We start from the raw sequence: 25,638 nt of genomic DNA on the forward strand, positions 1-25,638 counted from the left end.
TATTTGTGTATAACTGAAAGCAAACTATCAAGAGTAGGGGACTCATTGAACAAGTCTAAAAAGTAAACTACTATGTAAATCTTAAGGTTGAAAATACAAATATGCAATTTCTACTAGTTGTTTGTGACAAGTTGATTTAAAGAAATGATTCTGTAGCATCTGATTTTTAAAGATGTGTATTATAGGCATTTATGTTTTATAAATACATAGAAAAATGTCTAGATTAATGCCAAAGTAACAGGGATTATTTCTGGATGATGGAATTTAAAGGAATTTATCCTTACACTTTACACTTTTTACTTATCTGCATTTTTTTATTTTTTCATGAACCATGTTGTTGTCCATATTAAAGAAACAAACTTTTTTAAATTAGAAAATGTTATACTTATCAATTAAAGTCTTGTTTTTTAAAAAAAACCTGAAACTTTACCATGTTTTACATATTTTTACATATTTTATAAAGCATTTTACATACCTATCAGATATCGTTCATAATTTCTACAAAATGATATTCCTGTTTTACAGATAATAAATCATAATCAGATAATCTCAAAGTCACTGTAACAAAAGATCTGTATCTTTCTTCTTTATCTAACCTAGCAATCCAGGTAGCCAAATCCATAGAGAAATTTCTTACTTACAGCTCTGACGTTTCAATATATTTTGCAGTTCCTTCAATAGTATTACAATATTCTGTGGCAAATTTGGTAATAAGCTGGAGTAAAGTAGCACTTTTATCATCCACAGGTTCACCATAGCTATTTAGAAGAGACTGATATTGAGCAGCTAGAACATTTATTCTCGTTTTCAACTCTGGTAAGCAATCTCTGATGTGATGCATCAGTAACCTAACAAAGGTTAGAAAGGAAGAATTTTAAAGTAAAATTGTGTATTTTGAAGATCCAAGCAGCTCAAATTTTAAAAATGCAAATAATGGGGAACCCTGTCAAACAAGTTGTCTTGGCAGGAAATAATGCAATTTTAGACTAGACATATATATTTAGTCTGAAAAAAAAAATGACATGAAGGAAACTGTCTTGTTAAAATACCTTTTAAATTTACCTTCAATCCAATAAATGGTAACAACTGATAGAGAAATATAAATTAAAAAAAATTTTTCTCTATTACTACAATTACCTTAAAGAAAGTAAGCTACACAATCTAATTATACCTACATTATTTTGGTTTCTGACTTATCTTTTACAATAGGTACCCAGCACAGTGAAAATCAATCTTGTTAAGATCCATGTCCATCCACCTTTAATTTATTTAGGGAATAAGCAAAGACACAGACACGATTTAGCAACTGAATGACAACAGTAGAAGGAAATAGCTTTCACTTAAGTTGTTTATAAATCATCTAGAAAGCTCTTCTAATCCCTTGAATGATCTAATACCATCAGTGGGTATTAAGAATTCAAGGTATACAGCTTACATCCTTTTTATGAACAGGACTAGAAGACATCCTAATTAGGACATGATTATGTGAAAATTATAAATTTTAATTCAGTTCCTGAAATACAAAATGGAACTGAAGTCAACTGCCATCTATTTCTATCATTAAGTACAATGACTGTAAATAATTTCATGATTAATGTATTTTAAAAATCACTTGCACATTCCTAGAATACATGATGATTTAATCCTGACTACCTCAATAAAAGGGTTTCCCAGGTGGCACACTAGTGGTAAAGAAACCACCTGCCAACGCAAGAGATGGAAGTTTGATCCCTGGGTTGGGAAGAACACATGGAGTAAGGAATGGCAACCCCCTCCAATATTCCTGCTGGGAAAATTCCTGGACAGAGGAGCCAGGCAGGCTACAGTCCATGGGGCTGCAATGAGTCAGACATACCTGAACACACCTCAATAAAAATAAATACATTATAAGAACCTACTGTACAAGAAACAAAAAGTGAAATTTTATAGACAAGCACATTATAAAAATGTAAGAAACTGATCATCAAAGGTCTCAGATACCTACTGGCAAACCAAAAACATCTCATTTTCCAAAAGGTAAAAAAATGTTACCTGTTTAAAGTCCGGGCAAGATACTTTGTTCCATTTCTATTAGCCAGAGATGGGTATTTCTTTTGAAGGAAAGCATATTCATCACGGATTGAATCAGTTACACTCTTCTTATTGTTAATATCTAGCTGACTCCTAAGGTTGAAAAATAACAAAACTGTTTCAACTAAAGTAAACTGTGGTATTAAGTACTTTGGCAACACCTGCTGGATCATGGAAAAAAGCAAAAAGTTCCAGAAGAACATGTTTCTGCTTTACTGACTATTCCAAAGCCTTTGACTGTGTGGATCACCACAAACTGTGGAAAATTCTTAAACAGATGGGAATATCAGACCACCTGACCTCTTGAGAAATCTATATGCAGGTCAGGAAGCAACTGTCAGAACTGGACGTGGAACAACAAACTGGCTCCAGATAGGAAAAGGAGTATGTCAAGGCTGTATATTGTCACCCTGATTATTTAACTTATATGCAGAGTACATCATGAGAAACGTGCTGGATGAAGCACAAGCTGGAATCAAGATTGTCAGAAGAAATATCAATAACCTCAGATATGCAGATGACACCACTCCTATGGCAGAAAGTGAAGAATTAAAGAGCCTCTTAATGAAAGTGAAAGAGGAGAGTAAAAAAGTTGGCTTAAAGCTCAACATTCAGAAAACTAAGATCATGGCATCCAGTCCCATCACTTCATGGCAAATAGATGGGGAAACAGTAGAAACAGTGTCTGACTTTGTTTTTTTGAGCTCCAAAATCACTGCAGATGGTGACTGCAGACATGACATTAAAAGACACTTACTCCTAAGGAAGAAAGTTATGACCAGCCTGGACAGCATATTAAAAAGCAAAGACATTACTTTGCCAACAAAGGTCCGCCTAGTCAAGGCTATGGTTTTTCCAGTAGTCATGTACGGATATGAGTGTTGGACTATAAAGAAAGCTCAGCACCGAAGAATTGATGCTTTTCAACTGTGGTGTTGGAGAAGACTCTTGAGAGCCCCTTGGACTGCAAGGAGATCCAACCAGTCCATCTAAAGGAGATCAGTCCTGAGTTCATTGGAAGGACTGATGCAGAAGCTGCAACTCCAATACTTTGGCCACCTCATGCGAAGAGCTGATTCATTTGAAAAGACCCTGATGTTGGAAAAGATTGAAGGCAGGAAGAGAAGGGGATGACAGAGGATGAGATGGTTGGATGGCATCACTGACTCAATGGACATGAGTTTGGGTAAACTCTGGGAGTTGGTGATGGACAGGAAGGCCTGGCGTGCTGTAGTCTATGGGGTCGCAGAGTCGGACACAACTGAGCAACTGAACTGGACTGAAGTAGTTCGGGTGGTGAGGAGGATGACAATGATAGCCTAAAATTGATGATGATGGCACCAGGAACTGTCTATAATGCTTGACGTGATCTGTTTTATTTAATTCTCCAAACAATTCCATGCAATAGGTATTGTCTCATTTTATAACAAAGTAAGGAAGGCCCAGAGAGATTAATTTACCCAAGGTCACATATTAAGTAATTCAGCCAAGAGTCAAACTGTGTGACTTTTAAGTAAGCAATGTTTGAATAACATAGGCCACGTTATTACCATTAACCACAGTCAAAAGCAGTACTCTTAAGTAACAGGTAAAAATACATGTGTCTTAATCAACTGTGTATTTTATCCATGGACAAGAAACTAAATTGGAGAGCAGCCATCCACAAATACAACACTTTTATAACACTTGCTTGCCTTGAAAAGAGATAATGGGAATTAAAAAAAAAAAAAGCAGAGTACGGGTGAGGGAGAAAGACGTGTGATTAGAAGCAGACAAGTATAAAGACAACAATTGGTAACATTTTCATTTTAAACAGTTTGAGACCAAAGATGTTAGGAATCATTTAAACCCACATTACACCTAGTTTGTGGATGAACTGGGAGTAGAACCTTGACCTCATGACAGTTTCAGTGCTTCCTATTTTATAAAGGTTTTGGACTAAGATCTTCATTTGAATCTGGCTCTGCTTTCACCAGCCATGTAACTTTGGTAAATGTATCACTTAGTAAGTTTCCTGACTGTAAAACAGACTAATATAATAGCTCTCAGGTAGGTTGGGAAGGTTCAAAGAGATACTATTTGCAAATTTCTCACAGTAGAGTGTCTAAAACATAAGTCGACACTCAATAGTAATCAGTTTCCTGTCCATAATTTTTAATTTCAGCTACCTTTAGGTATTATTAGGATACCTTTAATAAAATGTCTCCCAAGTCACATCCCGGCAATTGCATAGAATCATTAATGCTAGGGGTTACATCGATCTATTAAAATACTACCACCTTAAAAAACTCTTTCTTGACTGGATGTAAACTAAATAATACTTTTTTCTAATACAGTGCGCTCATCATACATAACATAATAGGGATTTTTTTTTTAAGCCTAGCCATTAAATTTTTTCCATTTTGTGGCACTGCTTACTTCATAAACATTTTCTGTTTAAAACTATCTACAGGGGGTTTTAGTGAATCTCTTTTCTTCCTTTAGAGCAATGAATTCTTTAACAATACCAAGATTATAGTAAAATGGGAAAATATAGGGATAGTATCACATTTCAGACTCAGTCAAAAACTTTAGGTTTGCTTTGAAATGAGAACGCTGTGATCTTGATTGCTCACCTGTTAACTACTCCAATTATTCCCAGTTTGACCGGTATAACCCTTCCCATCAATACATCCATGGCATCAGTACCTGCATCCATGAGATCAAGTTTAGTGATTACAGCTAGGGTTCTGCGACCTGGTAAATGCAAAAATGAAAAGAAATGACCCATTAAATTAAGCTTTTAAGTATTAATAAAGGAAAATCCTACTCTATAATCCCACCTAACATTACCTCTGCCATCATTTTGGTAATGTTTTTCTAACCTTTGCTTACAAATACTTTTCTAAACTAATTTTAATCATGTTTAATTTTAAAACTTTTTCACATATAATTTTTATTAGCTATTTTTGCCTAGCCTGTATAGCAATTTATCCATTTCCATCAAAATTTCTATTTGATACTGTAAGTAAAATAGAAAAGCATTATTAGCTAGAGATACTCCTTTTAAAAATTATAAACTCCTCTCTTGAGGGCAGATTCACCTCTGTTAACCAAACACCTCATTAAAAATTAATATCCATCCTTACCATCTGGATCTACCTCTCTTGAAATTTTAAGTGCCTCTGATGTTGCCATATCTGTATTAGCAGCAGTGACAGCGAGGATAATGGAATTTGGATTACTGATGAACCGAAGGATGAGCTCTCTGATTTGAAGCTCAATATCTTTAGGTTGATCACCTACAGGCACCTGAACAAAACACAGATGATCAAGGAACAGGTAATAAAAATCAACTCAGCTTTTTTCCCCCATTTAATGCACAGAATATAGGTGTTACTCCATTTACAGATAATTAAAATGAATTTATATACTTCAATGTACATACGAATTTGGTAATATGTATAAGTCTCAAAAATGTAACTCCTGCAAATATTAAATATCTGCCATGTTAAGGATTGGTCAGTGTTAACTGTCTAGAGACAAATTCATTCATTCACTCAATTAGCAAATATTTATTGACAACCTACTATATTTCAGGTACTATTCCATATATCAGATTATATCACAGTAGTGAATAAGACAAAGACCAAATTTCCTGCCTTCACTGAGTTTTAGTGATACCAAAGAGGTAATAAACACTTATATACATAGTATCTAGGTGGTGGTAAGACTATGGAAAAAATAAAGAACAAGAGGCTAAGGAATACTTAGGTTAAAGCTTATACTTTAAACTATTATTTTAAATTGGATTATGCTTTTAAATTGAGTAATCAGGGAGACCTCACTAAGGCAATGACATTTAAGAGAATGACTGCAAACTGAAAGAGATAAGGGAGAGGTACAGGCAGCTATCTGGGGGATGAGCACTTGAACACAATGGCAGAAGACTGACTGGAGCAAAAGGAATTAGAAGAGTAATAAGAGAGAGGTCAAGGAGATACTTTAGATCTCTTTAAGAACATAAGCTTTTACTCTGAGTGAAATGGGAAGCCTCTAGAAAGATTCTGAGCCAAAGAATGACACAGTCTTATTTTCACTTTAACAGTATCACTCTGGCTGCTTAGTTAATAAATTATGAGGAAGATGTTTTAGGAGACTATGGTGGTAATCCAGCTGAGATGACAGTGGCTAGCTCAGGATGGTAGCTATAAATTTGTAAGACATGACAGAGTTCCAGATATACAGGCACACTTTGTTTTATTTCATTTTTCAGATTTTTCATTTTTTACATGTTGAAGTTTGTGTCAACGAGAAAGTCTATTGGAGCCAATTTTTCCAATAGCATTTGCTCACTCTGTGCCTCTGTATCACATTTTAGTAGTTCTTGAAATATTTCAAACCCTCCACCATCAGAAAGATGACATCCAACTCACTGAAGGTTCAGATGGTTAGCATTTTTTTTAGAAATAAAGTATTTTTTTAACTAAGGTATGTACATTGCTTTATTAGACATAATGCTGTTACACACCTAACAGACTACAGTTGATCCTTGAATAACACAGGGTTAAGGAGCACTGACCCCTTCACATACTTGAAAATCTGCTTCTGACTCCCCAAAAACTTAACTACAAATATCTTCTTGTTGACTAGAAGCCTTATACCAACATAGGCAATATATATATTTTTTATATGTATTATATACTGTATTCTTACAATAAAGAAAATGTTGGTAAGAAAATTGTAAGGAAAATACATTTACAGTATGTACTCTGTCAATGCTTAAGTTTATGTCATCTGTTTACAAGATATCTCATCTATGAGTACCTACATCAATACTGTCTTATGATACAAAACACTGTTAGTTGTTATACATTACTGACACTAAATACAAAAAATGAAAAGATAATGTGAAAGAGAAATTCATATTTATTTAAAGATATAACAATTCATGCATTGATAATGAAGTAGCAATAAGATGGCTTTATGATAGCCTAGTATAATTGAAATGATTGCTTCACAGTAGCCTAGAATATGCAGCAAAGAATGAATCATTATAAAATGTTTATAGATTCCAATGTTGAAGTCATATTCATAATACCACACAGAAACCAATTACCTGTGATGATAGGCTGATATGCAGTTTCTCCAATTGTAAGTGAAGGCATACTGTACAGTAATATAATTCTTTGAAAGCAAAGTTACAAAATAGTAAAAAAAAAAAAAAAAACGCCTAACATTATTTTATATTAAAATATCACTCCATTATGCCTATGTAGGGCTTTCCTGGTGGTTCAGACAGTAAAGAATCCACCTGCAATGCAGGAGACCTGGTTTGATCCCTGGGTTCAGACACCTGGTGAAGGGCATGGCAACCCACTTTAGCATCCTTGCCTGGAGAATCCCCATGGAGAGAGGAGCCTCGCGGGCTACAGTCCATGGGGTTGCAAAGAGTCAGATGCAACTGAGCGACTAAGCACATGCCTATGTAAGGATACGCTATTCACTTCAATACAAGTCTTGTACATAATGTTCTACATGAGTACTTAGGCAATGATGACACAGATGACATAAAAACACAGTTCTTCCCATATAGTTACTACATTTCACAAGAAGACACATACAACAGAACTCATGATTATTTGCTATTTGTTAAGTGGAAGTGGATCACCCTCGTCTTCACATCAAGTAGATAAAAGAAGAGGAGGAGCTGGTCTTGCTGTCTCAGGAGTAGCAGAGGCAGAAGTGGAGGAGGCCAAAGGGGAGGCAGGGGAGGTAGGCACAATCAGTGTAACTTGATGGAAATACATCATAATTTCTGTCTGATACTTTTTTTTCACTCCAAAAATGTTTCTGTATGGTTCCATTCCTTCTTCAATCAAATCAAAAGTAGTCTTGAATAACTGTAACTTTTCTCACAAAGTGCCTAATGTTATGTTTTCCGGTACAGTTTTTTAAATCTTCTTTCCCATCATCTGGGCTTCTCAGGTGGCTTAGCATTAAAGAATCTGCTTGCAATGCAGGAGACGCTGGTTCGATCCCTCAGTCAGGAAGATGCACTGGAGGAGGGAATGGAAACCCACTCCAGTATCCTTGCCTGAAGTATCCTATGGACAAAGGAGCCTGGTAGGCTACAGTCTATAAGATCACAAAGAGTTGGACACGACTGAAGTGACTGACCACACATGCACCCCCCTCATCTGGCACTGTTTCAGAAGCACTCATCTCCATCAAGTCGCCCTCTGTTAATTCCTCTCACATAGTGTCTGCTTTAGCTCTTGGATTTCTATGAGATCCATATCTTGAAAGCCTTCACCCATCTAACCCACTGTTTCTTTTTTGGTCATCTCCACAGTTGCTTTTATGATTTCCTTGATTGGTTCTGTTGTAAATCCTGAAGTCATACATAGCATCTGGACACAGTTTTCTCCAGCAGGAATTTATTATTTCAGGCTTCATGGCTTTCATGGCTTTTTCAATAACATCTTCAATAGTGTAATCCTTTCCAGACTTTCATGATGTTCTATCAGGGTTCTCTTCCACAGGAATGACAATCCTTTCTATACAGTTCCGTATGTAATGAGCCTTAAAGGTCCATATGACCCCTGATTTAGAGGGTGAATAAGGGACACTGTGTTTGGGGGCAAGTAGACCACTTCAACACCTGTGCCCTGGAGCACTGTCTAATACCAAAAGAACTTTAAGTCAGTCCATTACTAGAAAGATACCTCCTGCCTTCAGGGACAAAGCACTGATGGAACCAATCCAGAAAAAGGGTTATCTGTGTCCAGGCCTTCTTGTTGAGCAACCAAAAGACTGGCAGCTGGTGTTTAATCTTTTGCCTTCAAGGATCGAGGGTTAGCAGCTTTATAGATAAGGGCAGTCCCAATCATAAACCCCCTGCATTTGCACAGAATAGTAGAGCTGGCCTATCCCTTCCTTCCTTGAATTCTGGTGTTCGCTTCTCTTCCTTACTAATAAATGTCCTTTGTGGCATTTTTTTCCAGAATAGGGCACTTTCATCTGCATTAACATTAAAAACCTATTCAGGCAGATATCCTTTCTCCTTAATGATTTTCTTAATAGCATCTGAGACCTCATCTGCTGCCTCCTATTAACTTGACTTTTTTAAAGCAAAACTTTCTTTTTTTTTAATTTTATTTAATTTTTAAACTTTACATAATTGTATTAGTTTTGCCAAATATCAAAATGAATCCACCACAGGTATACATGTGTTCCCCATCCTGAACCCTCCTCCCTCCTCCCTCCCCATACCATCCCTCTGGGTCGTCCCAGTGCACTAGCCCCAAGCATCCAGTATCGTGCATTGAACCTGGACTGGCATCTCGTTTCATACATGATATTTTACATGTTTCAATGCCATTCTCTCAAATCTTCCCACCCTCTCCCTCTCCCACAGAGTCCATAAGACTGTTCTATACATCACTGTCTCTTTCGCTGTCTCATACACAGGGTTATTGTTACCACCTTTCTAAATTCCATATCTATGCGTTAGTATACTGTATTGGTGTTTTTCCTTCTGGCTTACTTCACTCTGTATAATAGGCTCCAGTTTCATCCACCTCATTAGAACTGATTCAAATGTATTCTTTTTAATGGCTGAGTAATACTCCATTGTGTATATGTACCACAGCTTTCTTATCCATTCATCTGCTAATGGACATCTAGGTTGCTTCCATGTCCTGGCTATTATAAACAGTGCTGCGATGAACATTGGGGTACATGTGTCTCTTTCCCTTCTGGTTTCCTCAGTGTGTATGCCCAGCAGTGGGATTGCTGGATCATGAGGCAGTTCTATTTCCAGTTTTTTAAGGAATCTCCACACTGTTCTCCATAGTGGCTGTACTAGTTTACATTCCCACCAACAGTGTAAGAGGGTTCCCTTTTCTCCACACCCTCTCCAGCATTTATTGCTTGTAGACTTTTGGATTGCAGCCATTCTGACTGGTATGAAATAGTACCTCATAGTGGTTTTGATTTGCATTTCTCTGATAATGAGTGATGTTGAGCATATCCTTTGCTGGCAATATATAATCCAGCTTTAGATCATTCACCTTCCTGTTGCTTTAAGTTGTCATATACTGAATATGTTTTTTCTCAAATCATGTTAGTCTACAGATATGCCTTTCCTATAGAAATCCTATACTCAGATAAAAGCTGAAATTTCAATAAAAAGGCATTTAACATAAAGTGCAAGGTTTTCATGCTTCCTGGCATAGCTGCAGCATTGCCTTCATGAATTTCCTTTTTCAGAATGCTTCTTAAGCTGGATTCATTCATCTTGAAATGGTGGGCAACCACAGCTGCAGGCCTCAATCTACAGACAGAGTAGATTAAGCATTTTAACTTCCTGTAATGTCATGACTTCTCTCTGCTTGTTGGAAGCACTTCCAACATCACTAGTGGCACTTCATATGGGTCTCATGGTGTTATTCAGGGTTTACAGTATTACACTAAACACAATGAAAAAATGCAAGAACCCCAATTCAGTTCAGTTCAGTTCAGTCACTCAGTGACGTCCGACTTGTGACCCCATGGACTGCAGCACCCCAGGCTTCCCTGTCCATTACCAACTCCCAGAGCTTGCTCAAACTTACGTCCTTCGAGTCAGTGATAGTATCCAATGATCATACCCTCTGTTGTTCCCTTCTCCTCCTGCCTTCAATCTTTCCAGCATCAGGGTCTTTTCCAAGGAGTCAGTTCTTTGCATCAGGTGGCCAAAGTATTAGAGTTTCAGCTTCAGCATCAGTACTTTAAATGAATATTCAGGACTGATTTCCTTTAGGATTGACTGATTTGATCCCCTGGCAGTCCAAGGGACTCTCAAGAGTCCTCTACAACACCACAGTTCAAAAGAATCAATTCTTCGGTGCTCAGCTTTCTTTATAATCCAACTCTCACATCCATACATGACTACTGGAAAAATCATAGCTTTGACTAAACGGACCTTTGTCGGCACAGTAATGTCTCTGCTTTTTATATGCTGTCTAGGTTGGTCATAGATTTTTCTTCCAAGGAACAAGCATTTTTTAATTTCATGGCTGCAGTCACTATCTGCAGTGATTCTGGAGCCCAAGAAAATAAAGTCTGTCACTGTTTCCATTGTTTCCTCATCTATCTGCCATGAAGTGATGGGACTGGAAGCCACGATCTTAGTTTTTTGAATGTTGAGTTTTAAGCCAGTGTTTTCACTCCCTTCTCACTTTCATCAAGAGACTCTTCAGTTTCTCTTCACTTTCTACCATAAGGGTGGTGTCATCTGCATATCTGAGGTTATCGGTATTTCTCCCAGCAATCTTTATCCCAGCTTGTGCTTCATCCAGCCCAGCATTTCACATAATGTACTCTGCATATGAGTTAAATAAGCAGGGTGACTGTATACAGCCTTGACATCCTCCTTTCCCGATTTTGAACCAATCCATTGTTCCATGTCTGGTTCTCACTGTTGCTTCTTGACCTGCACACAAATGTCTCAGGAGGCAGGTCAGGTGGTCTGGTATTCCCATCTCTTTCAGAATTTTCCACAGTTTATTGTGATCCACACAGTCAAAGGCTTTGGCATAGTCAATAAAGCAGATGTTTTTTTGTAACTCTTGCTTTTTTCTGTTATCCAATGGATGTTGGCAATTTGGTCTCTGGTTCCTCTGCCTTTTCTAAAACCAGCTTAAACATCTGGAAGTTCATGGTTTACGTGTTGTTGAAGCCTAGCTTGGAGAATTTTGAGCATTACTTTACTAGCATGTGAGATGACTACAATTGTGTGGTAGTTTGAGCTTTCTTTGACATTGCCTTTCTTTGGGATTGGAATGGAAACTGACTTTTTCCAGTCCTGTGGCCACTGCTGAGTTTTCCAAATTCACTGGCATATTGAGTGCAGTGCAATATCACAGCATCACAGCATCATCTTTTAGGATTTCAAATAGCTCAACTGGAATTCCATCACCTCCAGTAGCTTTGTTCTCAGTGATGCTTCTTCTTCCTAAGGCCCACTTGACTTCAGACTCCAGGATATCTGGCTCTAGGCGAGCATTTTACAGTATTACACTAAACATGATAAAAAACATGCAAGAACCTCAAGAGATCACATTTTACTGTGATATGCAATTTACTGGAGCGATGAACTACTCAGAAATGATTTGTGTCACACAACATTTTGGGAGACTCAACAACACTTGAGCTCAGTGCAACAGGAATAGAAGGCGGCTGTGAAATTATTACATTAGTACAGTATGTACTACAGCCAATCTTATGCAGTTATGATTAAATGCTGCATCTTCACATTTGTTTACATTTCTTTCTACTTAAAGTACAATGTACAGTCTGTGTGTGTAGATTTTGATAAATTTTAACTTTTTACACTAGATTTGTTTATTAATTTTTTTTAATCTTTTTCAGTTGTTCTAGGCTATGCAAGTATCTGCAAGTTTTTTCAAATTGTTACAAATCTTCAAAAAATTTTCCAATATATTTATTAAAAAAAAATTCACATATCACATATAAGTAGACCCATGTAGTTCAAACCCTCGTTCAAGGGTTAATTGTATAGTATAAACATAACTTTTATATGCACTAAACAAAAAAGTTTGTATATTTCTTTTACTGTGATACTTACTTCACTGCAATATTCACTTACTGGGATGGTCTGGAACCATATTTGAAATTTCACAATGTATGTCCATATTTTAAGTTAAGAAAAGCTAACAGGATGTGCTAACAGGTATTGACTATGCCAAAGCCTTTGACTGTGTGGATCACAATAAACTGTGGAAAATTCTTCAATAGATGGGAATATCACACCACCTGACCTGCCTCTTGAGAAACCTATATGCAGGTCAGGAAGCAATAGTTAGAACTGGACATGGAACAACGGACTGGTTCCAAATAGGAAAAGGAGTACGTGAAGGATGTATATTGTCACCCTGCTTATTTAACTTATATGCTGAGTACATCATGAGAAACACTGGGCTAGAAGAAGCAAGAGCTGGAATCAAGATTGCCGGGAGAAATATCAAGAACCTCAGATGTGCAGATGACACCACCCTTATGGCAAAAAGTGAAGAGGAACTAAAAAGCCTCTTGATGAAAGTGAAACAGGACAGTGAAAAAGTTGGCTTAAAGCTCAACATTCAGAAAACAAAGATCCTGGCATCCAGTCCCACCACTTCATGGGAAGTAAATGGGGAAACACTGGAAACAGTGTCAGATTTTATTTTTGGTGGCTCCAAAATCACTGCAGATGGTAATTGCAGCCATGAAATTAAAAGACGCTTACTCCTTGGAAGGAAAGTTATGACCAACCTAGATAGCATATTGAAAAGCAGAGACATTACTTTGCCAACAAAGGTCCATCTAGTCAATGCTATGGTTTTTCCGGTGGTCATGTATGGATGTGAGAGTTGGACTGTGAAGAAAGCTGAGCACCGAAGAATTGATGCTTTTGAACTGTGGTGTTGGAGAAGACTCTTCAGAGTCCCTTGGATTGCAAGGAGATCCAACCAGTCCATTCTGAAGGAGATCAGCCCTGGGATTTCTTTGGAAGGAATGATGCTAAAGCTGAAACTCCAGTACTTTGGCCACCTCATGTGAAGAGTTGACTCATTGGAAAAGACTCTGATGCTGGGAGGGATTGGGGGCAAGAGAAGGGGAAGAAAGAGGATGAGATGGCTGGATGGCATCACTGACTCGAAGGACATGAGTCTGGGTGAACTCCAGGAGCTGGTGATGGACAGGGAGGCCTGGTGTGCTGTGATTCATGGGGTCACAAAGAGTCGGACACGACTGAGCGACTGAACTGAACTGAATGGAAAGTAGGGTGTAGGATAAGAAATGTCAAAGATGACTACAAACTTTTTGGCTAAGCAACTGGTACAACAGAGTTGCCATTTATTGAGATGGGGAGACTATAGAAAGACCAAGTCAGGTTGAGGGACACATCAGGCATTTGGTATTAGACACATCATGGTTTAAGTTGGACGTGTATATGTCAAGTCGACATACAAGATGAATATATAAGTCTGGAAATATCTGAATGTTGTCAGCATACAGATACTCATATTTATAAGTCATAAGACTGGATGAAATCAAGAGGTTAAGTGTACCCCCTTGACAAGAGGTCCAAAAATTGAGCTATGGGATACTCACTGTTTAGACATTGAGAAGATAAGTAATCAGCAAAAGAGACTGAGAAGGAGTGGCTGGTAAGATCAGAAATAATCCTCTAGAGTGTGGTGTCCTGGAAGCTGAGTAAAGAAAAGTGTTTCAAGGAGAAAGTAGGGCTCTACTATGTCAAATGTTGCTAAAAGATCAAGATAATTGAAAAAAAAAAAAGGCTGATCATTCCATATGAGGTTAAGGAAAAACTATGTTGTTTGTTCAAGTAAAAACAAACATGACCACATCCACAATGAGTAACAACTAGTTTTACCTTGGTCATTCCTGGCAAATCCACAAGTGTCAGATTGACAACATTGGGTGAAAAAATCTTAAGATGAATTGGTTCAGGGCTTACTCCCTAAAAATAAATTTTAAAATATTATATTAAAATCACATTAAAATGTCAATGAAATAAAAATGCTAAAGTAAAACCTCATTTCAAGTATTATACATTAGATGCTTTTAAATGTTAACCCATAATCTCTAAAACATTTCAATAATCAAAACCTAATGAAACATACAGAAAATAAGGCAGCCTGCCATAGGTTATAATCCTATCCAACCTTATACTATTAATATACACAATTTATTACCTGTTATTTCACATTCTTTTCTCCTGATTCTCAGCAGATAACATTTCTTAAATATGTTTAATAGACTCAGTGCTGAACAAAAGAACAATGTATCACTTCCAAATTTATGAGGTTCTTGAATTCAGAGTGAGACATAAGTAACAAGTAATCCCAATCAGGGAAATAGGGCAGCAGTAACTAAAAGGTGACCTACCCAGAGTTCAATAATAAATCTTAGTCAATCACTCTAACAGAGACAAATATTTTGAATAGGCATAAAGAAATTAACATGGCTCCAAAAATGCCTTTGGGTCAGGAAAACCTTTCCAACACAGTACCCAGCAGATAAAAGGATTCAATAAATATATTTTTTTAAATATTAGTACTCAGCTCAGGCCCAGTTGTGCAATTAAATGTATCCATTCAAGAATGGAGGTAACAACACAAAGGGAAGGGAACAGAAAGGTAGTAAGAATAAAGAAAGAAGACACAGAAAATAGTAGCATTTAAAGAAGGCGGTGACAGTACCTCCTTTAAATATGCCTCCTTTACCATATAATGGTATCTGAGACCTCTAATTTAAATTCTCAGAATCTTAGAAAACAATTCAGTTGTTAACATTACTTTTCATTTTCACTGAAAAAAGAAAAAAACCACCTTGCTTTGCCTCTCTTTGCTTTCATAAGTAAATCTCAATTTACTCAGGTAAGAAAAAGAGCTCTTCAAAATAAATGTATCTTGTAAGTTATATATTGCTTCTTGAGTTACAGTACAATCAATTCACTGGAAAAAAATAACACTGTAAGAAGTATTAAATAGAAAAGCTATATAATAAAGTGATATATACAAGATCAAGAATAAACATCTAAATGAAATACCTGTTTGTATATGAAAGCTCTAAGAAACAAAAGTGGTTTTATATGAAGTTTTTATATATTTGAGAAAATACTCCATTAGTTTAAAAGACCAGAATACTCTTAATGATAAATTTACTGACGGTTATACTTTTCAGCTCTAAAAAGATGCCTACCTTATTATTTCCTGAAATCCTTTCTGTTTCATTTTCAATTTCTTGTCGAATTTCATCAAAATCTGTGTAAAGCTAAAAATTATTGAAACAAAAAAAAGTATTCAAAATAAGATTTAAAAAGTTCCTAAGAGGGCTTTGATAAATTTCACAGATGTCTATGGATCTGCTTCAGAGAATTAATAAACAAATTCTAATATACACAAACATCATTCTGAGCCAGAGAGTCAGTTTATATGAGTTTTCAAAGCTGCTTGAGTCTACAACAGTTAAGAGTCTCCAAATTAGAGAGAATAAGGCTCAATTTAAAATGTTTTCTAAATAAACTACTATGGTTAGAAATGTTACTAAGATAAGTTTTATTTTATAAGAACAACTGCTTCAAGATAACAGTGCTACATTGCCAATCATAAGAAAACTAAATTATCAGTTACCTGTACCAAAAAAAAAAGTTTTCAACATGTTACTTCTTCAACATATTTTTGTATGATTACCTTATTTTTGGTGTGAAGAAATTTACCCCATTCTTCTGCTTCAACCCCTGGAAAAAGAGAAACTTCACTTATTGAAAACTATGGAAATTAGGAATTCAAAAAGACAGTACAATATTATTTGTTCCTACTTTGCCACTAACTATAAGCTAACTTATATTTGAAATCTAGATTTTAACTAATAAAACTGTTCACCTCTCCTCATATTATAATAAAATATGTATTTTTTTTTTTTGGTATCTAAAACTTTGTATTTGAGCAAGTAGATATAATGGGTATTTTAAAAAGACCTTAACTATGTATTAAATGACTCACTACAATTATATAAAGTGAATAACTCCTTCTAATCCACCATGTGTTTAGTTAAAATTGTTCCTTCCAAGAATCCTTCATATGTAGTTCAATAGTCCCTGGTTCTGTATTTAGTATAATTTAGAGCAATGGCCAATTAAGTATTAGATTATATTTAATTATTCATTTTCATCCAATCTGGGACTTGTCGTTTTTTCTTTTGAACTTTTTATTTTGTATTAGAGTACAGCCGGTTAACAATGTTGTGATGTTTTCAGGTAAAGAGAAAAGGGACTCAGCCATACATATACTGTATACTTTATTTTTAAATATCTTACATATAAAAGCAATTTTATCTGATGAAAATACTCAAGCTAGTGGCTAAAAGAACACTTATGAATCATACTGAATAATAATGCAAAAAGCATATATTGTAGACTTACACACATAACTCAAGGTAAAAATTTGCAATATGTCAACAAAATAGCTAACTTTTTGTTCTGTTTTCTCATTTTTCATTTTAATTCAGTTTACTGTTGGCAACCCATAAAGTCACAATTTGCTGTTACTTTAAAGTGCTCTCAGTAGCATGAAGGTATTCTGTATGCATTTTCAAGGTGATTTTTTCCTCTAGGAACAAGATTATGTTTTGCCTTGGAATTGAAGGTAGGAAAGAAGTGAAATGGCAAGGGGTGGGAGGCTGGGGGAACCTGGCATGTATACTGTATGGAATTGCTACTCGCCAGTGGTTTCCAATAATAGGTCTGTTCCTCTTGCACTTGCTGAAAAAAGGAAAAAATTATTCATTTTAGGTACTATTTTGAGTGGCCTAAGACTTGGAGAGCAAGTTTTGCTCTAATTTTTCCAGACAAGCTAGAATGTAGAAAAATTAACTTCGCCTTCTCCAAGCATAGCTATTCTGCTTTTGTCAAATTCACAGTTTTAAATGTCTTAATGATTAACACATATCAGCTACCTGTTATCAAAATAAAAATGACTGTAAGATATTCAAATAATACAGAGGAAAAGGTGGAGCAGTTTCTTTGGTGGATAACGGTAACAAAACTGGATCCTTTTTGCACATAAAATGCTCACCTACTTGAAGCTTAGTACCTTCTTCCAAGAAGTCTCATTGGAGGATTGGAATAATCTAAGTGAACAGAACTCAGAGGCAAGTACTATATACCAAAGGGTTTTTTTTTTAATTTACATTATCATATAGAAGAGGTCTGGCTTCACAAGCATGTTTTTTAAAATAAAAATAAAATAAATTACATTCACCAAAAAAAGCCTGCATTGTGATGCAATGCCAAAAAGTAACAAGAACCACTAACACCTGCAATCAGTCAATGTGGATAAGCAAATAAAAATGGAAGGAAAAAAATGCACACAGCCTGTACGAGTACAAAAGCACACATGCAGGCATAATAGGAAAAGAAGGGCCAAAAACAAATGGATAAAGGAAACCTTTAGAAAGGTGTCTTGAGTTTTTCCATGTAGCAGGGTCTGTAGTCAAAGAGAAATAGCACAGAGTGAGAAGTTTAGTGCTTATCCCTAATATTTCAAACCTTTCTAAAAAATCAAATGTGCAAGAACCTGAACACATTTCAAATGCACATTCCAAATGCATTCAGTTATTCCAAATTTACAACTGTAAATTGTCCATTGCAATTAGTTATAATTAGAGGGATGTGTATATTTTAAATGGCATAAATGAGGTATATTGAGTGTCATATTTATTTTTATTTTCCACTACATTAATTTTATCACCTCTGGTTTCTAATTCTAATATAAGTGGATTGAAATTAATTTACTATTCAGAAATTTGCTATCTGATAACTACAGGAAAAGATAAATTACCTAATAAAAAAAAAACTACAAAATATATCAAATACATCTTGAAAGTAATAAAACCTTGAAAGTTTTTACCCTAATTGCTAAGACTGAATTTAATAGGGGTTTATTTTTTTTGAAATATATAATAAATTTAACAATAGTTTTGGTATTCAGTCAGCATGCCACCTTTGGATTTAGTCTAAAAGGAGATCTGAGGACATATATGAAAGGTATTCATGAAGTTCAAATTAAACCACTTGAAAACAGTTTTTGTTTTTAATAAGATTTTATCAGAAAATTCTTTTACATTGGCAGAAGTGGGGAGCAAGATGAGAAATACTATAAATCTATATACTGACACCTAAATTATATTATGTAGTTGGCAGAATGAGCTCATGTTAAATAAATTTTCCTGATAATTAAATTATACATGGTAAATATGTAAATATTTTATAAGAGTTTAGCCAGTTTTGATGGACCTATCCATGTTATGTTAGAATCCACTGCTCTTAAACTTACCTATCAATGGTAACTTTGGTCTTCGTTACATAATAAAGCCATTTATGTATAGACTACAAATCCCTATACGAAATGGTTAGAGACTAATTTTTTCTTTTTTGAAATTCTCCTGTTTTCCTCCCCTTTCTCCTCTATGGTTGCCAGGCTGCCAACTGGCAAAAGTTCATACTTTTCTGGCTATCTCTTGCTTCATTGTTTCTAATTTCCTCTAGAATAGAGTGATTTGTGTTAAGGTAGAATTGTTTATCCTGAGGATAAACAGGCTTTAATGATAAGTTAAAGAACTATCCTATTAACAAGATACATGATAATTAGTACTCAAAATTTACAGAATCTATTTTGTGTTCTGGGTGGCTAAGTTGTCATTTTAAGTATTATGTTTTTTAATATAAAAAATAAGCATTAAGCTTGAGGGGGGAAAATATATATATATATATAGGTAAAGACATGCAGATTTACTGACCCACCACCACCAATAAGAGACGTCAACAAAACAAAGTGAACAATACAGACAGATAACAAGAACCGACACCTCTACAGTTGTGAAATGTACACCCTTTCTAGAAATACTGCCCACGTACTCTGAGAGAAAAGATATCATCTGCCCTCTCCAAGGTGACTGAAGAAAATTAAGAGTTGAAAGAAACAGACATCATCATACAGTTTCTTGAAGTTTTAGTTTAAGGTATTTGGTAAATTTGATGATATTAACAAGATTGAAATTTTTGAATAATTATTCTATACATTTGAAATTGGACCACAAATTAGCCCAAAATGATTAAATTCAAGATTCAGAATTTCAATAATAAAGAAATATTACAGAAATGCAAAATGATAAGTAACATACCAAGAAGCTAGCTAATATAATCAAATGACTTTTACATATCCTCTGACATCCTATCCAAAAATATTACTTGTAACATCTACAACTTCATTAATCTGCTTTAGTGATTAACTTTCTATAGTCCTTGTAGATGCTCATGACATGTCTTTTTTAAAATCCCTTTAAAATAAAAATCAAGCTATCACCACCCAGAAAGTGAAGGAAACGATCAGATGCAGAAATTAAAGTAACTTCACTGCATCAAACTAATGAAACTGCTGGAGAAGGACATGGCAACCCAGTCCAGTACTCTTGCCTGGAAAATCCCATGGACGGAGGGGCCTGGTAGGGTACAGTCCATGGGGTCGCAAAGAGTCGGACACCACTGAGCAACTTCATTTTCACTTTTCACTTTCATGCATTGGAGAAGGAAATAGCAACCCACTCCAGAATTCTTGCCTGGAAAACTCCAGGGACAGAAGAGCCTGGTGGGCTGCCATCTATGGGGTCGCACAGAGTCAGACACAACTGAACCAACTTAGCGGCGGCAGCAGCAGCAATGAAACTGCATTTAAAACAGATCTCTGGCAGAATGAGAAACAATCGTGTTACTCTGCTGCAAATGTTATTTAATAACTAGAACATTCTACAGGCTTTTCTAAGTAAGACAGATGGCTTCCCTGATGGCTCAGACAGTAAAAGAAGCTGCCCACAATATGAGAGATAAGGGTTCAACCCCTGGGTTGGGAAGATTCCCTGGAGAAGGGAATGGCAACCCACTTCAGTATTCTTGCCTGGAGAATTCCACAGACAGAGGAGCCTGGTGGGCTACAGTCCATGGGGTCACAAAGAGTTGGACATGACACAACTAATGCACAAATAAGACAGAGTCTGAGCCAAACACTGAAGATCAAATATATTACTCTCATCAAACATTCCAAACTTCACTAATGTAAATGTACAGTATATAATAGGGTACATATTTAATAAACAAACTCAAATATGTTGATAAAGAGAGCATTTCTTAAAATATTTTCAGTGTAACCAAAGAAGAAAGGATGATGCATGTCTTCTAATCCTGATACTCCACATTTACTATTTGGGTGAGGGAGGAATCTAAAGAACCAAAGTAATACGTGCTATATGTAAGTCTTAGCAAAATAAGCATAGTAAAAATAATAATAATAATTAGGAACTTTCTTGGCAGTCCAGTGGTTAAAAAGACTCCATGCTTCCACTGTAGGGGACACAGGTTGGATCCCTAGTCAGGGAACTAAATAAGATTGCACATGCTGTGCAGTGTGGCAAAAATAATAATAATTTTTTTTTCAAAAAATTATTTCTACAAATAATATTTATCTTGGATTGAAGGGCCAAAGATTCAAAATTCACAGGCACATGGCGAGACAGAAAAGTGAAGGTGAGATAGCACTGTTATGCTGAAAAGCTGAATCATTTTATTTAAATAAAATCTTAAATAAACTAAATAAACTTAAATAATCTAAAATAAACTAGAATCTAAAATATTTAAATTCTGAAACAAAGTGAAAAAAACATTGCTTTAAACACTAGGAAAAAAGTTTAAAACATTCCAAAAGATACAAAAACTTTTCAAAATAATTGATTCTGTTTACTAAGTATCTCACTAGATCCTCCACTAAATAGTGTTAACAGGTTTACTGAACTACATTACCAAAGAGATTCTTTCAAAAAAGTTGACTCATAGTCCTCAAAAACAAAGAAGAAAATTACTCCCTTTTTACATGAGAAAAGACATATATCACTTTCTTTACAGGACTTCTGACTTCGCTATAGCCACTAATTTCTAATTAACTCATATCTTTTTAAGATTGACCAAAAATGAAGGAATTTTAAATAATTTTTATTCCAATTCTAAAATTTACCATTTTCTTCTCCTGTTGTTTTTCGTTTATCTTCAGGTGCAACATGGACTAGCTGCAGAATGAGAGGTCTCCGGGTGACAATACCAGTGCCTCTGGGAAGCAGGTCCCTCCCCACTAGGCTTTCTAGCACTGAGCTCTTTCCACTGCTCTGAAAATGGAATACACAAGAGCAAAATGAGTTTCTTAACAGATTTTTTTTGCAACTCAGTAAGACTATACTATATAATTTTTAAAAATTATTGCAAAGTCTTTTAAAATGAAATAAAATTAGTTGTATTTTCGATTACATGATCTTTATTTCTTTAAAATAGAAAGGTACAAAAAGAATATAAATGCTAGTACAAAATAAAATCTGTAATTCAAAAAAGAAGAATATAAAAGTTCCACTTGCCCATAATTTTCCTACCTTTTCTGATACTCTCCCAACCATATAGTATTGGTGTGTATATATATATATATATATATGTGTGTGTGTGTGTGTGTGTGTGTGTATGTGTATGTGTGTATATATAAAGTATTTTCAAAACCCATATAATATTGGTATACATAAATTATGCCCATAACATGGAGATATTTTACTCTAAATGAGGTAGTATTATGTGTATTTTTCTCTAACTCACTTTTATTTTTATTGTAACAATCAGGGATATCATTCCATATCAATATATTAACTTCTGTGCTTAACAGTTAAATAGTATTCTGCATGTAAAACCAAACTCTAACCGATGGACATGTAAATGGGCCTTGCTACAATGTTGCAATGAACATGATTTGTACATACAACCATACTCACTTATTCTTTCCTTAGACTTATTTATTTAGCTCATTAAGTGAAACTGCTGTGATTAAAGAACATACAGATTTTATACTTCCACAGATACTGCCAGACTGACTACACACTACAAGATAGGAGGCACCACGCTGTGCTTCATATTCAATCTGCTACATCCACATCAACACTGGGCATTACCACTTTTTTGAATCTTAACTACTTTTTTTGGATAAACACTGACAGTTTATTTATATTTGCATTTATTTATTATTCAGTCAAGTATCACTTTCTTTAAGGACCTTTTGTGTATCTCCTTTGGTGATCTGCTTGTTCAAATGTTGGTATATTATGTTTCTCATTAAAGATCTTTACCCATATAAGTATATATCTTTTGTTATGTTGAATAATTTCCCTTAACTTTTTATTTTGAAAATTTCAAAGCCACAAGAGTTGGAAGAATAGCTAACAGTGAATACTCATATATCTTAACAAAGATACCCTATATCTTAACCAATTATTAACATTTTGACATATTTGCTTTATATCTCTTCTTACACATGCACATACTTTTTTCTTTTGCTGTCTCTTTTGTGTTAGTTAATATGTCTTGACATTTCATCCCTAAATATTGTGGCATAGCTCTAAGAAAACAGCATTCTTCTATATAATCACACTATAATGATCTCACTGAGGAAATTTAACCAACACAATACTAATGAACAATAAATTATCTCCATTGTCTCTATTATACATTTTTATATAATACATAAATTTGAAAAAATTGCTATTTTTTCAACTTGGCAATTCATGTTTTTCTGTAACAGTATTTTTCTGTACTGTATTTTTTCTTAATCAAAACCAGTACATCTTCTAATTTCTTATTCTCTACAAAGGCAAAAACCCTAAGCTCATCTACTGTATCAGAAAGGGTTTTTAGGAAACAGATGGCCCACTCAAGTTAGATTAATTTAAGGACAGTTTATTTACAAGCAGACTATTTACAAAGTTTTGGATGAGGGGGATCACAAGAGATAGTGGAATAACCCAGGCTAGTAGCAACACAGCAGCTCCTACCACCCACAAGCTCCAAGAGAAGGATGAGGATTTTCAGGGAGAGCCAACACCTACACATAGGAAGTCGAGTCAGGGGAGAATATACCCAGACTTTAGTCCCCTCCTTTTCCCAAGTCCTGTCGAGGCTCCCCATTTCCAAATCCAATCAAAAGTAAGAAAATGTTAAGGGCCCATTCCTGTTGTCCAGAAAGGTTCCCTATGATGGAGAACAGTAATGTTGAGTGTATAAAGTGGGTCCAATTTAAAATGTGATGGTTTTCGATGGCTAAGTCAAAAATCTCTCCTGGTAAATGTCACATTGCACTTGAAAATGTGTGTGTCATTTTCAACTATCTTTTGATACTGATCTCTAACATAATGCCACAATGATAAGGGAACAGACTCTGTATGATCTCAATACCTTTGTTGTTTAGTCACTAAGTCATTTCTGACTCTGTGACCCCATGGAAGCAGCACACCAGGCTTCCCTGTCCTTCACTATCTCTATTCAATACCTTTAGACCACAAAATTTTTGCACCTTGTTTTACGTTCCTGGATATGTTTCAGTGTCTCCTAGTTTACAGTCTATGGGAAGGTGAATAGGAATTTGCGTTGTGACAAAACTATATAAATCTTTATTATGTTGAATTGGTTCACCATGATTTTCAGGTCTACTATATCCTTCTACTTCTCTGTATATTCATTCTATTAATTTTTGAGAGTCTGACATTGAAACTCCAACTAAAAATCTTAATGTAGCTACTTAAACTGTTCATTTCTTTCTAATATTTTACCTTTATGTTCTTTTTTCTGACCAAATTTCCCAGTTGACTATGACATTGATTTTTTGCATCAAATCTGTATTTTTTTGATTTCACTTTGTAATTATTATTTATTTTTAATACTGTTAATTTGTTCTGTCAGTGTGTGCAAAACACCTCCCAGTTTCAGCTGGTATTCTTAAAAGGTCCTCCAGACTTTCCAGTGATTGGCTATTTTTTGATTCTCACATTCATTTGATATTCCATGGCTTCCTTCTTCTTCTTCTTAAGTAGAAATTAATACACAGGTCTTGGAGCTTTTAGTGGTCTACTCCCAAACCACTAGCATGTGAGGGTTTGTAGAGAGAAACAAGGTCAACTAATTTTCTCATCAATGTTCATGGATCTGGGGTTTTCCTATATGTTCTGTTTTTATGGTAAAGTCATACAAGATTAAGAAACTATTCTACCATTGCTGTCATGCTCCCAGAATCCCCGAATACAAAAAATTGTTTATGTCTCTGTGGGAAAAATGAACATTCATCTGGGTAGTTAATATTTTATTTATTTAACTGGAAGTAGACACAATGGTGTCCTAATATTCTTTGTACCTTTTTGATGTTTTCAGTATTTTGAAACAATTTTTTAATCTTTCAAATGTGGCACATGATTTTATACTGATGAGGAAATTAAAGAAGTTACATTTCCACCTCCCTCCCATACCTTAAGCAGATATTTGGTACAGCCACACACAGCTTGGATATAGGTCACAGACTAGTCCCGTTGTCCACTATGTCCTTCTGTGCAAGTGATCTATACTAGCTTAAGTGCCCAACTCTGCTAGAAAGTACAAAGTATTAGTCAAGCTACAACAGATACCTGGAAGCAATTCAAGTAATATTCCAATTTTATGTCACAATATCATAGATGGGAAATAAAAGAATTTTTTAAATTTTTTTCTGTTCTTATTGTCCAGATATTTATGCTTCACTACATTTGATGAATGGTTATAGTAGAAATGGATACAGAATTTTATAATCACAATTAATTCCCCCAGGAACTCTAAATTTTAAAGATTTCTCCATGTCATCTAATATTATTTACTGATGCAGATTGAAAGTATGATGCCAATCTGAGTCTCTTTCCCTTTCAGGAAATCTTTTTTTCCTCCTTTCTTCTATTTTGACACTTGGGAGAATTCTAGGGTTTTGTAAAAGTTTAGATTTCAGAAATTTACCCAGGTTATGTCAACCCTTTCAATATTTGTGCCCAGCAACTGAAATATGAAGATGTGGGGAACTTTGGCTTACTGTTTGATTATTCTTTGTCCCTCTGTTCCAAGTGTTCTTTCTCAATTAACTATGA

At 35.2% G+C, this 25,638-nt stretch overlaps 1 protein-coding gene across 8 annotated transcripts in view; it reads right to left on the bottom strand.

Moving 5' to 3' along the window:
* Window positions 1-25,638, bottom strand: part of DNM1L (dynamin 1 like) — a 60,629-nt gene that overhangs the window by 14,551 nt on the left and 20,440 nt on the right. For 4 of the 8 annotated variants that reach the window (NM_001046494.2, XM_005206851.5, XM_005206850.5 and 1 more), the window contains exons 2-10: window positions 21,687-21,834; window positions 18,072-18,110; window positions 16,317-16,363; window positions 15,826-15,897; window positions 14,495-14,581; window positions 5,199-5,361; window positions 4,686-4,806; window positions 2,032-2,163; window positions 642-848 (exon numbers count right to left, since the gene is read on the bottom strand). In NM_001046494.2, the coding sequence (NP_001039959.1) occupies window positions 642-848; window positions 2,032-2,163; window positions 4,686-4,806; window positions 5,199-5,361; window positions 14,495-14,581; window positions 15,826-15,897; window positions 16,317-16,363; window positions 18,072-18,110; window positions 21,687-21,834 (1,016 nt within the window). The remainder of the gene's footprint in view (window positions 1-641; window positions 849-2,031; window positions 2,164-4,685; window positions 4,807-5,198; window positions 5,362-14,494; window positions 14,582-15,825; window positions 15,898-16,316; window positions 16,364-18,071; window positions 18,111-21,686; window positions 21,835-25,638) is intronic. The other 4 variants (XM_005206853.5, XM_005206852.5, XM_005206849.5 and 1 more) reach the window with 1 other exon arrangement.

This window comes from Bos taurus, chromosome 5 (assembly GCF_002263795.3).
Source record: "Bos taurus isolate L1 Dominette 01449 registration number 42190680 breed Hereford chromosome 5, ARS-UCD2.0, whole genome shotgun sequence".
NCBI classification, from domain to species: Eukaryota; Metazoa; Chordata; class Mammalia; order Artiodactyla; family Bovidae; genus Bos; species Bos taurus.